Genomic DNA, 13,307 nt, shown 5'->3' on the forward strand with positions numbered 1-13,307 from the left:
ACGTCGACGAGATTCTTAGGCCCCATGTGCAACCCACCATGGTGAACGTCAACGATGTTTTTCAACATGACAACGCCCGTCCTCACACAGCCCGACTCATAACTGTCTTCTTGAGACACCACAACATCAACGTTCTTCCATGGCCCTCCAGATCACCAGATTTAAACCCCATCGAACATCTTTGGGACGAGTTGGACCGACGTCTGCGACGGCGACAACCTCAACCGCAGACTCTACCTCAGCTTGCAGCAGCTTTGCAGGCTGAGTGGACAGCCATTCCACAGGATGTGATTCGTCATCTCATCGCTTCCATGGGCAGGAGATGCCAAGCAGTTATTGATGCTCACGGGGGGCATACTCGTTATTGACGTTGAGTGACGTTAAACTTCAATTAGTGAGCGTGGACTTCGCCTTTGCAGACTTTGGATGTTCAGCAGTGAATGTGCAAAGTTTCACACATGTCATACAGAACTACCCGGAATAAACTTGTTAACAATTTGTCTCATATTTTGCCTTTTGCGTTTCTTTTTTTGAAGAGTATATATATATCACATTTAGTTAAGCAAAGAAATGAGAAAAGTTTCTATAACTGATAAAAAACTTGGGCGATGTAGAAAAACTAGGAAAGCATTGAAAGACTGTTTTAGCCCACAGTCTGTATAACAATTTGAATGATCTCTGTTGAAATTTATTATTCGTTTTGACCTAAATTGCAAATTTACAGTTATTTTTTAAGAAAATGTGTGTAAACTATCACTTAGACTATTAAAAATGGTCACAGGGTTTATATATATATACACATATGGAGGCTTTAGAAATGTTATTTTTAAATTTACTACAACTGTTATAAGTTCATGATTACATTATTTAAGTTTTAATTTTTACATATTTCTGTATAATACATGTATAGATTATTAGGTTTGGTAGGTTACAATTTATTAATGTTTATTTTTTATTTTTTCTAAGCACAAATTATGGAATTTTGTTTCATAGAACCTGTTTGAGCAGTTTTGGAGAATTGCAAACTTCTACTTTCTATGTGTAGTTGTAATTCACGTAAGTACTCTCAGCTAAAGCATGTTTCTTTGTTTTATACACTCAAACACATCACTGTATTTTTCCAATATTTAAAAAAAAATGTCTGTAACAAGAAGGGTCTGTACTGGAAAGATAATATTTCATTCAACAAAATAACTTTTACTGTAAATTGTATGCACTTTGTTGTTGACAAGGATTTTCAGTCTTTTATCTCTTTATCCTTATGCCTTCATCCATTTCTTTGAACTTTAAAATTATGCATATTCTGTTCTATGAACGAATGTTCCACTTCATAATTAATTGTAAGATTTTGCAGATAAGTATCAAAACTTATCATTTGTAGTATATGACATCCACATGCCACTTCTGTTACTTTATGTGGTCACATTTTGTAGGGTCTTTGGTGGAATTAGGTTGTTTATTTATCTATGTTATAGTTATGTGATGACAGCTTTTACTTGGGCCTAGGTATGATATTTACAATATTTCACATATCTCTGTAAACAATGGGCTCTCTAACTTTCGTTGTTCAGGTTAGCATTCAGATTTCTGAAGTCGTTTGAGTGCTGATACTTTCTTCTTGTTGCATTTCATATTTGTGATTGTTGTGCATCATCACTGATTTTCTTTTACATTTTTGAGTTGCATGTTAAATTTCAGATACAGTAATATCGTGCTGTTAATTTCTAGTTTGTCTGACTAGGCAATGTAGAAATTTACTAAGGACTTCTATTGATATATCATTTCATCACTGAACGACAGTGCAGTGACTAAGCCAAGAGGAAAATCAGTGTAACTATTATTTTGTTTAGCAGAACCATATTAGCTACTCTTTGATCCTGTTTGTAACATTTGTATTAAAAGGTTATATTTACATTGTTATTTTGTATAAAAAATTTGCTAAACTGGTACATAATTTGTTTAAATAAAGGAGAGTGACACTTGATATTCAAACAAAATAAGTGGTTTTAAAATGAAATAATATTAAACCAGCTTATATACCAGTAACGTCTCCCATGACCTGGGTGAACTGCCTTTTGAACTCGTCATACCTAATACTTTTACAGTCAAACTTCTCTTCAAGTTTTATCGTCATCGTGCAACAAATTAAACACCACCACACTTAATACGCCTCTAGTCTTCCCTAATAGAATACGGAATGACATTTTACCACTATTTTGAACTTTTACACCCATGTTTATCTTTTCTCCGCATACTTGAGCATCGTTGATTATACATATTACAGACGAGATTCTCCGAAGGCTTAACAGAATTATTCAACAATTTTTCTTTGTTGGTTTGGTCACAGTACCAACTTATGTTTCATTATTCGAGTGATCTCGCACGCAATCCTCATCATGGACACCATATATGTCATCTTGGATGTCACCAGCTTCCTCATTATCATCACAATCAGGGTGTTCACATTTCGAAATGCAACTTTCGTCATCAGGAAGATAATTTTTACCGACGGAACAAATTGAGACGTTTTCCTGGGTCAATTTAAAATTGGTAGTTGGTGCAAAGTCAGGATATTCAAAGACCACAGCTGCATCATCACTGTAAATAATATCATTCGCTTAACCTGTTGTCGATTTCAAATTTTTTATTGATGTCTTGTAGACCATTTCAAATGCTGCTGTCTGTCTCTGTCAACGATGTACAAAACTAGAATCTCATTTGATGGCCTACCCCTCCCTGCAGTCTCAGTAGCAACAACAAGCTGAGTTGATGATAAAACATTGTTTTCCATATTGACATAGTTCTTTACAGGTCACTACAATATAAACGTCACTAATTTTACATTTTGAGTGAATTTCTTGATATTTACAGAACTTGTTTCCTTTAATTTCAATATTCCTACTATATATTGTTTAATAATCTCTGGCATTGTCACTTTGGATTGTAATACAATTTTATACGTAGAAAATCAATAAGAATTTGATGTAAAAGGGTTTATAAGATCAATACTACTCTAAAATAGTCCTGTTTGGCATCATCATATGATATATGATTATATTATATAATAGACAAATCAACTAACACTTTGTTACTTTTGGGATCAAGTTCTCATGTGTCAATTGGTACCAACTGTACCAGTACTCCATATCAACTAAGACCTTATTTGATAAAATTGTCTGCAGTTTTTTCACGATAATACAATAGATTAAACTTAATTTTGCAATCTAATTCCACAAATACTTCGTTGGTCACATTGTTTGTAATAATATCTTGCTTTTTCTCACTTACTGCAATCCTTTGATTCAACATCCATGTTCAATACTCCGTGAATATTTTCATCCTTTTTTCTCGCATCTTAAAAGCAATTGTATTGAGATTTATCAGCATGGTGTTTCAATTCACTGATGAAAGCAAAAGGTATTTGACACATCTCATTCTGTTCTTGATTTCGTTCAACATATCATTTATCCAAACTCTTTTGTATGCAATGTGATTCACATATGATTCTGTTGGTTCCAAACTCATTCTCCATTGTTGCATCCAAAGAACACTACTTGGACACAGAATGAATGTTTATTATGTTAATATATATATATATTTACATCTATCCTCATTACGCGTTACTCTGTTTTATCATGAATAGACTATCTGCTTTCGGTTCACCACGGGAAATCAAACCTCGAATTTAAGTGTAATAAATCCATAAACTTACTTCTGGCCCACTGGGAACACTCACTAACCAACAATGTTCTAAACAGTACTATTCAGTTTACATTATGTTGTCACTATGTGCTGTTCCTTTCCCGCAAATTCCATTTAAATGGCTAATTTGCATCTTATCAGATCATTTTTAGCTTCCTTTTGGGTGGATGAATGCTATGTTTGAGGCTTTATGATGTTACAAAATCAGGTATCAATAGCAACGATAGGCTGACCACAGATATTCTGTTGTACAGCTTTTTGATAAAAACCATAACTACAATAATATAGGCAAATAACGACGTCACCTTTGTATGATCCTCCAGTAAGTGTTATGAGGTTTTACTGTTGCAGTTTGAATCATGGTACCTTGTTTAGTTTTTTTCCTTGCTGCTTAATTTAAAGAACGTCGTGTAGCATATAAACATTCATTTTATTATTACTTTACGTAGATTCAAATAATTAGTTCTATATATATATTGTAATGGATTTACTGTTATACATTAATTTTAATATCTCGTTTGTTTCAGTTTAATGCATGTAACGAATGTTGTTAAATATGCACTGCGCAAATCCCTATGTTCTCTACATTTGTAGAAGATTCTCCAGCGTACGAATCAACAATGTATCTTTTACGAAAACGCTGTATTCCAATATTGTTAAACTTACGAAAATCTCGGCTTAAATTATACAGGGTGGCCCGTAAGTTTCTACCCATCCATATATCTTATGTATCCAGTGTGTCTGTGTGCTGTCACCAGTATTCTTGCGCTCATGTACCAACGTACTTGCCATAATACGCTCTTCAAATGTAAATGGACTTACATCGGCCATATTTCTCTGAAAAAAAAAACTAATTTATAATACATGCGTAATTGAATATAACATAATAACATATGGATGGGTAGGGACTTACGGGCCACCCTGTATAAATTGACGCGGGAAGACAAAAAATAGTTTCATTTTCTTGTTTCAGTGAAATTAGAGCAGAATATTCACTATGGGAGAGATTGTTTCGTACTTTTGAGCCAGAGTTAAGAGCTTGAATTAATTCATTTTCAATTGCAGTAAAAAATTTCTCTGGATGTGGCTCCCTGTTAGCTGGGGGAGACCAGATGGATTTTTCTTTAAATTGTGAGTCGAAATTATTTCTTTCAGTTGTTTGGTTGTAAAAAAATTCTCGAAGTCTTAATGTGCGTGCAAATTCTTGGAATTAGGAAATTACTTTAAAAATATCCATGTTTTTAGGGGTAGGAGAAAAATTAAGACCTTTACTAAGAAGTTTGTGTTGAGCTTCAGTTAATGTTTTAGAGGACAGATTGAGGACATTGCCAGGGCACCGGTACTATAGAATTTAATGCTACACCATCAGTTATAACAGTAACTGCGTGTGTGTGAATTCGACTAAAGTAAGTTGTTGTTTAAGTTGTGGGTGTCAATCACACAAGACCAAGAAACTTCATAAACGTTGTTTTGGTTTTAATAACGAATTTTCCATACTTCAGTTACACAGATTTTTTAAAATAATATTCTTTTTTTCTATCACGTAAGGATTTTGTACAAATCAGGAAGAAGAAAAGAAGCTCTTACTTAGATCAAATTGTTATTTCATTTACCTCAATGACCATTTCTTATTATTGTATTGAGGTTGTAGAATGATCGATAAGATTTTCATGTCCCAATTGATCTAAACAAAATCTATGGCCAGTGGTTGTCAACATTATTTTAAGCATAACAAAATATGGCTCGATTTGAATGCAAACAGCCCACTTAAGTGGATGTATATATGAAGTTTTGTTTGGTTTGAGTTTCGCGCAAAGCTACACGAGGGCTATCTGCACTAACCGTCCCTAATTTAGCAGGGTAAGACTAGAGGGAAGGCAGCTAGTCTTCACCACCCACCGCCAACTCTTCGGCTACTCTTTACCAACGAATAGTGGGGTTGACCATCACATTATAACGCCCACACTGCTGAAAATGCGAGCATGTTTGGTTGACGGGGATTCGAACCCACGACCCTAGCCATGCCGGGCCATGAAATTCTGTAAAATGTCTGTAGGTGATGGAAAAAAAATGGTTATCATTTTCGGACTCAGCATACAGGAATTACTGTAGAATATATAAACAGTTCAAGGCAATAAAACCATCACACGTATGAGTAATAGAACTTTCTGGAGAAAGTACTGGTGATCCAATAGAGAAGATGTTTTGATTTCAGAGAAAAGACATATATACAAGAACAAAAACTGGTAAAGTTGAGGAAACCTAACACACGAAATCATCACACATTGAGTAGGTTATTGCTGGTGTCAGGGAAAAGCGAAAGTAAATAACTGTCAGAGATGAAAAGATGTGTCTTTGAATGCAATAAAATAAAGAGGAATTTGCTGGAAACGTTACTAAAACGTTTTTCCTAGTAACTCAGTGGAAAGTCTGAAAGTTTTTAGTGCTACAATCATGGTTTTGCTAAAACAGGTTGGTACAACGTAGATAACCCATTGTGAAACTTTGAGCTTAATAACAAGCAAAAAACTAAAGGATTAAAGAGACGAGAAAAGAAGGGTATATCAGCTATAAAACAAATGGAATCCATTTGTAAATAATTTTGTGAGTAAAAAGATACAGAAAAACTAAAGAAATTTTACAAGTTAAACAAGAAATAGAATGATGAAAAAGAACTGGATCATTTGTCAGTAACTTTAGAACAATTGAGGCACAATAGAACGACAGAAAAGATGTCATTTATATCAACATTTTGAGATTTAATAGAAAAAGGCCCGGCATGGCCAGGTGGGTTAAGGCGTGCAAGTCGTAATCTGAGAGTCGCGGGTTCGAATCCCCGTCACATCAAACATGCTCGCCCTTTCAGCCGTGAGGGCGTTATAATGTTACGGTCAATCCCACTATTTGTTGGCAAAAGAGTAGCCCAAGAGTTGGCGGTGGGTGGTGATTACTAGCTGCCTTCCCTCTAGTCTTACACTGGTAAATTAAGGACGGTTATCGCAGATAGTCCTCGAGTAGCTTTGCGCGAAATTCAACAAACAAACAAACAAACTTAATAGAAAAGTTAATAATGTTAAAAAAAAGAGTGGTGACTTAAAAAAATAGTAAAATAAGACAGAATTTGGAATTAAAAATGATGGAAAAACTAGTGAAAAGCCATAAGAAAGGTAAACAATTTAGTTAAGAAAGCATATGGATTTGTGTCATTGACGAAGAAAAAAACAATTATTTAAAGTTCTGGATACAACTGTGATAATCAACAGTGTAACGAACATTTGTAAAAACGTTTGATTTGTTTTAATATATTAATTTAAGTTGATTTGTGCTGTTTAATGTAGAAATTTATCGCCAACAACTCACAGGCACCTACTTTAAATAATTTGTTCAACAACAAAAGCTGACAAAGATGTATGAATCAAACATTGTGAATTTGAAAAGAACAATCTTCTTAGTACCTTAACAGTCTCGAAGCCGGGACTAAAAGAAGTCCAAATGGCGCAGATCACTAGGGCCAAAATCTAAATTCTTAGTATGCGCAAAGATGTAAAATGATATACGCTTCTTCCCATAGGGAGAACTTTACTCGCATTTGTTTCTTTGTAATTAAACACAAAAATGCAAAATGAACTATCTGTGCTCTGCCCATCAAAAGTATCAAACCTTGGATTGTAGCGTTGTATGTTTGTATTTGTTTTTGGAATTTCGCGCAAAGCTACACGAGAGCTAACTGTGCTAGTCGTCTGTTATTTAGCAGTGTAAGACTAGAGGGAAGGCAGCTAGTCAACACCAATCACTACCAACTCTTTTACTGGTATTTTACCAACGAATAGTGGGATTGACTGTCACATTATAACACTTTTAACACGGGAATTCGAATCCGCGACCCTCGGATTACGAGTCGAGCGCCCTAACCACCTGGCCATGCCGGACACAAGCGTTGTTAGTTTGCATATTTATCGCTATGCTACTTAGGGGAGGACACTTCATTCGCTGTTTTAACAAACCATGTATTTATTATTTTCTGTTTATTCTTTATATTTCGTTTCTGAGCAATTGTGAGATCAAAAAAGTATATTCACCTTGACCACTACAGATTTTGCACTTTATATGCTATTTAAAATGATTTTCAAACATGCCTCACAAAAACAAAGGATGAATTTCGTCAAAATCTGTCAGATAAAAAAATACACATAAAAATAAATATTGCGCGTATCGGGTAATTATAATGGAATACTACGATAATTTTTTACCGCAATCGTACAATTTATTCACAATTAAGGAACTCAGATACTTCAGTAATTAAATGTGCTACGACAAACAAATTTTTCTGTTGAGTTGTTCTGGTATTTGTGCTGTCAATGAAATGTGTTTAGCTCTCCTGTGGGGCCTGGCATGGCCAAGCGCATAAGGCGTGCGACTCGTAATCTGAGGGTCGCGGGTTCGCGCCCGCGTCGCGCTAAACATGCTCGCCCTCCCAGCCGTGGGGGTGTATAATGTGACGGTCAATCCCACTATTCGTTGGTAAAACAGTAGCCCAAGAGTTGGCGGTGGGTGGTGATGACTAGCTGCCTTCCCTCTAGTCTTACACTACTAAATTAGGGACGGCTAGCACAGATAGCCCTCGAGTAGCTTTGTGCGAAATTCCAAAACAAACAAAACAAACAAACTCTCCTGTGCAGTAACGAATACCTTTAGATAACAGAGATCAAAGTGCTCGACCAACGTGGGTGTCGTAAACAATTCAGAAAAGATAGTTACTTACCGTGAAGTTCACAAGAGTTTTAGTTATAAATTTTAATATAAAAACAAAAATGCAAGTGATATACATTGTTTTATTCGTATGGATATTACAAACAGACAAATCTACGTGTGGTAAGTGTTTGTTCGTATCTGTTATTAAATTAGTATGTAAAACATGTTTATTCTAATTTAACAATAACGATGAAATTACTTGTCAAACAAAAGAGTACTTCCAAAGTACAAGCCAAAACTGGTAGAATTAGAGCATGTCATTTGATCAACTCATTTTGCATGAATGTCTACGCTTCAGAAATATCAAAATTGATTTACTGATTTTAATTATCAGTAAGCAACGATGAAATCACTTCTTTTGTATTTTTTAGTTTATTCATTTTTCAGAGAAGAGCATTCATACGTTACAAAGAATAAGATGTGGTAATACCAAGCTTTGTTATCAACTTAAACTTTGAAGTATTTTGCACGTGGGTCGTCAGTTAAAGTCATCATGACCTTTCACCAAATCAGGATAAACAGCTTTACTTTTATTTTTAACAAGAAATCGTCACTCATACCTATTCCATGATGGAACGCAGTTACAACGTAAAAGCTGCGTATGCCAGTTAAAAATTACAATTTGTAGTCTGTGGAGCACAGGTCTGGTGTTACAACAACAAGAGTTCAAGTTTGAAACAATGACTGTAGCATAACTACATATAATTTAAATCTATTGACTGATGAGTATTCATTGTTTTGACTTTTGTACAAACTACATATATTTTAATGAAAATATAACTTCCAACAAACAGTGTATTTAGATATTTTGTTGTTCTAATACAACATTTATGTTAATTTACAACGTTGTTTGTAAACAGTGTATCTAACGAACATTAAAACATATATTACACATAGAATTCGATCATACAGTTTAACTATACAGCAATACAAATCATTCCAAAAAATAAATATGGATACGCAATGTATGATAGACTTGGTTTTAAAGCATTCTTTACCATATTCAGACATGCCTCGATGAAACTTGCAGTGCTCAGTATGTCTTCATAGAATTTCTGTTCCCGCTGGACAAGGAATTTTTAAACTTGAATCCTTTTAGGTATAGTTTTGTTAGTGTTAACTCTGCCTTGCACAGAAACTCCCTTCAACATATAGTCGGCACAGATGTTACGCTTACCAATACAAGATTAGTTCAATTGTTTTGAACGCAAGGTAGAAGTATACATGCACACAGACGAGAAATCATGTCACAAATTCACAAATCCTTCCCAAGTAAAACGTCTCATGTAAATCTAAGTACTGGCTAATTCAGTTTGTATGTAACTTATATATTCATGACCGACAATCTAAAAAGTAACACACTTAGAGAAAAGTACATGATAATAGATGTTACCACGCTATTTTCATAACACTCAATGTGCACTATAATGTATAAAAAGGCATAACCGCCATCTACAGTAATCACACCACTGAACTATTATGCAATGAGAAATAAAATGTGAAATAGCTTAAATTTTTAGGAATGGGATACAGAGTTAAAACTAGGTTTATTACAAAGGTTATGTTACGAACAACAACATAGTTTAATCCGTCCATAAACAATTGGACAAAATCAAAATAAATATTGCTTATTAACACAAAACACGCAATGTTACACACGTATAATAAACAAAACACTCCATTTCACCCGTGTGTAAACGAGTTTCTATCGGAATAAATTAGCAATTTATGTTTAACATACTAACACTCAGAAATGTTTACCTCAGTTATCGAAGATTACGGTGGTTATGTTTTCGCTCATATGAGTATGTGTTTATCATCAAGATATCTCGAAAACAACTGAATAGATTTGGACAAAATCTAGTATACATTTTAACTATGACACAACTTAGAAGTGATTAGCTCGTTCAAAAATGATCAAATTTTGATGAAACTTGGTGGATGCATGTAGAACAGTATTCCTCGTTTTCCTGCCAAAATGGTCCGTCTCCGTTCATAACGACGGACACATTTTCGTATTTTTTTTTTAAGATACGGATATGATCAACGCTTGATGGCGGGGAGTGAGTCTACTAAATGTCCCTCTAGTTTTCTGTGGTTTACCTCTAGTTTTCTGTGGTTTATGTCTTCTTTAATAGGTTTTAGTGAATTACATTCTATAGTTCCTCGTGTTTTTCTTTTTTCTTTTGAAATGTATCTTGTGTTGTGTGTTGTTGATTAATCGTATTCTTTCTAACATAGGGAGTCAACAAAGTAACATAACTCATCATGAAGAGCAAGATAATCAATCAAACAAAAGTGGGATTGCACAACCAGATTTCAAAGATTCTCTGGTAGGTAATAAACAATGATCATGATAACGACGTATATTAAACCTAAAACATCAAAAATTTTTATTAAAAAAAGTTCAATGCACTACTCAACGTATTATAAGTTTCATACGTTAACTGATGGTGTAAAACAAAAGCAATTTTAACCTCTTAGTTTCAAGGAAAAATACACATTGATTTAAAGTTTTATTTTATTGTTCCAGCTTTTAAAATAGTTCTTCTTATTATGTTTGTGGTAAACCTAATAGAAAGATTTGATAGCTTAAAGAAATTAAAAGTAATGTGAATCGTAATTTTCCTACTAGACAACTAAAGTTTTTAGATTAATTTATTTGTTGGTACGGGGGTTATCAATAGGTAGTATACAAGGTTAAAATCTGACGTGGTGTAATCCTTGTCAGATAAAATTTGACGAAGTCATGCGTCAACGATTTCATAAACTTCTCTCTATTTAAACCCTTAGTATTTTGAAATTTCATTGTATGGAAACAGCGACTTGATCCTCACTATAAAGTGCAATTCAGATTACCTTGAGAAGAAGAGTTGTATAGTAGTATCTCTAATAAATGTTTATTAGTCTTTTTGTATACCTTCAGTTTATCACTTCTACGACAGACTTGGGAATGACAGTCACAACTGTGAAGGACACCTCAACCTCTGATGAATTGAAGGAAGCTGTTATCTCTGATGAATACGAAGATGTGGAAGAAGATCCTGAAAACTACATTTTGATTCCACATATTATTGAAGAACCAGTGAAGGACCCGAGAATGTATGAACCTGATCCCGAGCAAACAAAGTGGATTATACCTTCAGGTGTAGACAACACGATGTTTGTGCCCGAAGAGAAAGAAGACGGATCATTTCTAGAACTTAAAGACGACAACCCTCTGCGTCACATAGAATTGCATTCCATTAATAAAGGACCAACATCGAATATTTCTGTTACTCAACTCGAAATGGATTATTGTAAACTAAACCTGAGAAACAGAGTCTTTAGAGAAAATGACATAAAGGGGATTCAACGTAAGAAACCCAAACGTCATTCACGGAAATATAAAATAAAAGGAAAAAAACAGAGTAAGTTTCATAAAACTCTCATAATGTTTTTGTTGTTATTGTTGTTGAAAAGTTGAGTGTAGAAATATTGCTGGTGTTAGGCTGCAATACAATTTTTATTTCAACTAGACGTATGTTACACTTGAATACGAGTGAGAAATTTATGTGGATTGTTATTTTTAATTTTGCGCTGAAAAGTTTATGTACACACAATCACAAGTATCTGTCCATATATTTACACTTAAAACTTTATAGAAAATTATATTAAACATCTTACAATGTAAAACATTGCGAGATTAAATTCAACTGTAAACTTTAAAGTTTAAAATATGCTGCAATCCATTGTTTTTAATGAAAACTTTTACTTTATGTTTGTAAATTTACGTTATTACCTCATTAATAAAAATAACGATAATTAGTTCATGGACTCGTTTTTACTTTCAACTAAAAATTAGAATATTAATTTTTTGTTTGTGTAAATAGGAAAGCTACCTCCTAAACGAACCTGGCGTGAAACATGTTGTATCCGAGGGAAGCGACATGCTAACAAATCATCCTTATACCTTTTCGATAACATATACAAAAAACTGCAGACGCGTCGTTTCTGAAAAAACAGTAGCAGCCCGTCGTTGTAGTCGAGTGTTCAAAAGATGTTGCGTAACAGTAGCTTTGAGGTAAGACTATTATGGTATACCTTTAGTAATTTAGTGTAAACATCTTTTTGATAGCATTTAGAGTTTTTCGTTATGCGTTTGACCGACAAAGTCATGGGTGCATGTTTGAAGAAACGTATTTTTCGTTTGAAGCATTGTAAAAGATATTTTGAAAGGATCACTTGCAGTTTTAAGCGTTTTAGGAGGCTTGTTTATTAACATGGTTAAGCAAGAAGTATACTGTATTATACGAGTTAGTGAAGAGATTCGTAATGATTTAATCACTTAAGTAATCTGGCACTCGGCTTTATAGTAGTGATTCATTGACGTAAATGCTGATTACGTAAGCAAGTTATCCATAAAGCTTTAAGTGCATTACTTGTAGAACGGAACGTTGACTTGAACTTATCAAGCGACTTATATTGCAAAATAAGCAGGTATTAGATAAAAGCTGCTGTATATTAAAGGTTTGGTTAGTAGGTAATCAAAGATACAGACAACGAGTTACGTAAAGGCCTTGTTATACGAAGCATGCACTCTCGACAACAATGTAGTACTGCGTCTTCTGTGGCGTCAATACGAGCAATACAAAAAACAAGTCGCATTCGATATTTTTTGTGGCCCGGCATGGCCTAGCGCGTAAGGCGTGCGACTCGTAATCCGAGGTTCGCGGGTTCGCGCCCGCGTCGCGCTAAACATGCTCGCCCTCCCAGCCGTGGGGGTGTATAATGTGACGGTCAATCCCACTATTCGTTGGTAAAGAGTAGCCAAAGAGTTGGCGGTGGGTGGTGATGACTAGCTGCCTTACACT

At 34.5% G+C, this 13,307-nt stretch overlaps 1 protein-coding gene across 2 annotated transcripts; it reads left to right on the forward strand.

Annotated features, from left to right (window-relative positions):
* Nucleotides 1-8,417: 8,417 nt before the first annotated feature.
* Nucleotides 8,418-12,512, forward strand: LOC143228621 (uncharacterized). Of its 2 annotated transcripts, none has more exons than XM_076459846.1 (4): nucleotides 8,418-8,574; nucleotides 10,696-10,787; nucleotides 11,381-11,864; nucleotides 12,327-12,508. In XM_076459846.1, the coding sequence occupies exons 1-4, from the start codon at nucleotides 8,514-8,516 to the stop codon at nucleotides 12,449-12,451; spliced, it is 762 nt and encodes a 253-aa protein (XP_076315961.1). In that variant the 5' UTR covers nucleotides 8,418-8,513; the 3' UTR covers nucleotides 12,452-12,508. The 2 variants fall into 2 exon arrangements, with proteins under 2 accessions (XP_076315961.1, XP_076315962.1); XM_076459847.1 differs by lacking the exon at nucleotides 8,418-8,574 and adding an exon at nucleotides 10,469-10,517 and having other exon boundaries at nucleotides 12,327-12,512.
* Nucleotides 12,513-13,307: the final 795 nt, after the last annotated feature.

This window comes from Tachypleus tridentatus, chromosome 10, assembly GCF_004210375.1.
Source record: "Tachypleus tridentatus isolate NWPU-2018 chromosome 10, ASM421037v1, whole genome shotgun sequence".
NCBI lineage: Eukaryota > Metazoa > Arthropoda > Merostomata > Xiphosura > Limulidae > Tachypleus > Tachypleus tridentatus.

Coding starts and splice junctions, on each gene's coding strand:
- LOC143228621 (XM_076459846.1), top strand. CDS start 8,514: ATGCAAGTGATATACATTGTTTTATTCGTATGGATATTACAAACAGAC. Junction 10,788..11,380: donor CAGATTTCAAAGATTCTCTG/GTAGGTAATAAA, acceptor GTATACCTTCAG/TTTATCACTTCTACGACAGA. Junction 11,865..12,326: donor AATAAAAGGAAAAAAACAGA/GTAAGTTTCATA, acceptor TTGTGTAAATAG/GAAAGCTACCTCCTAAACGA.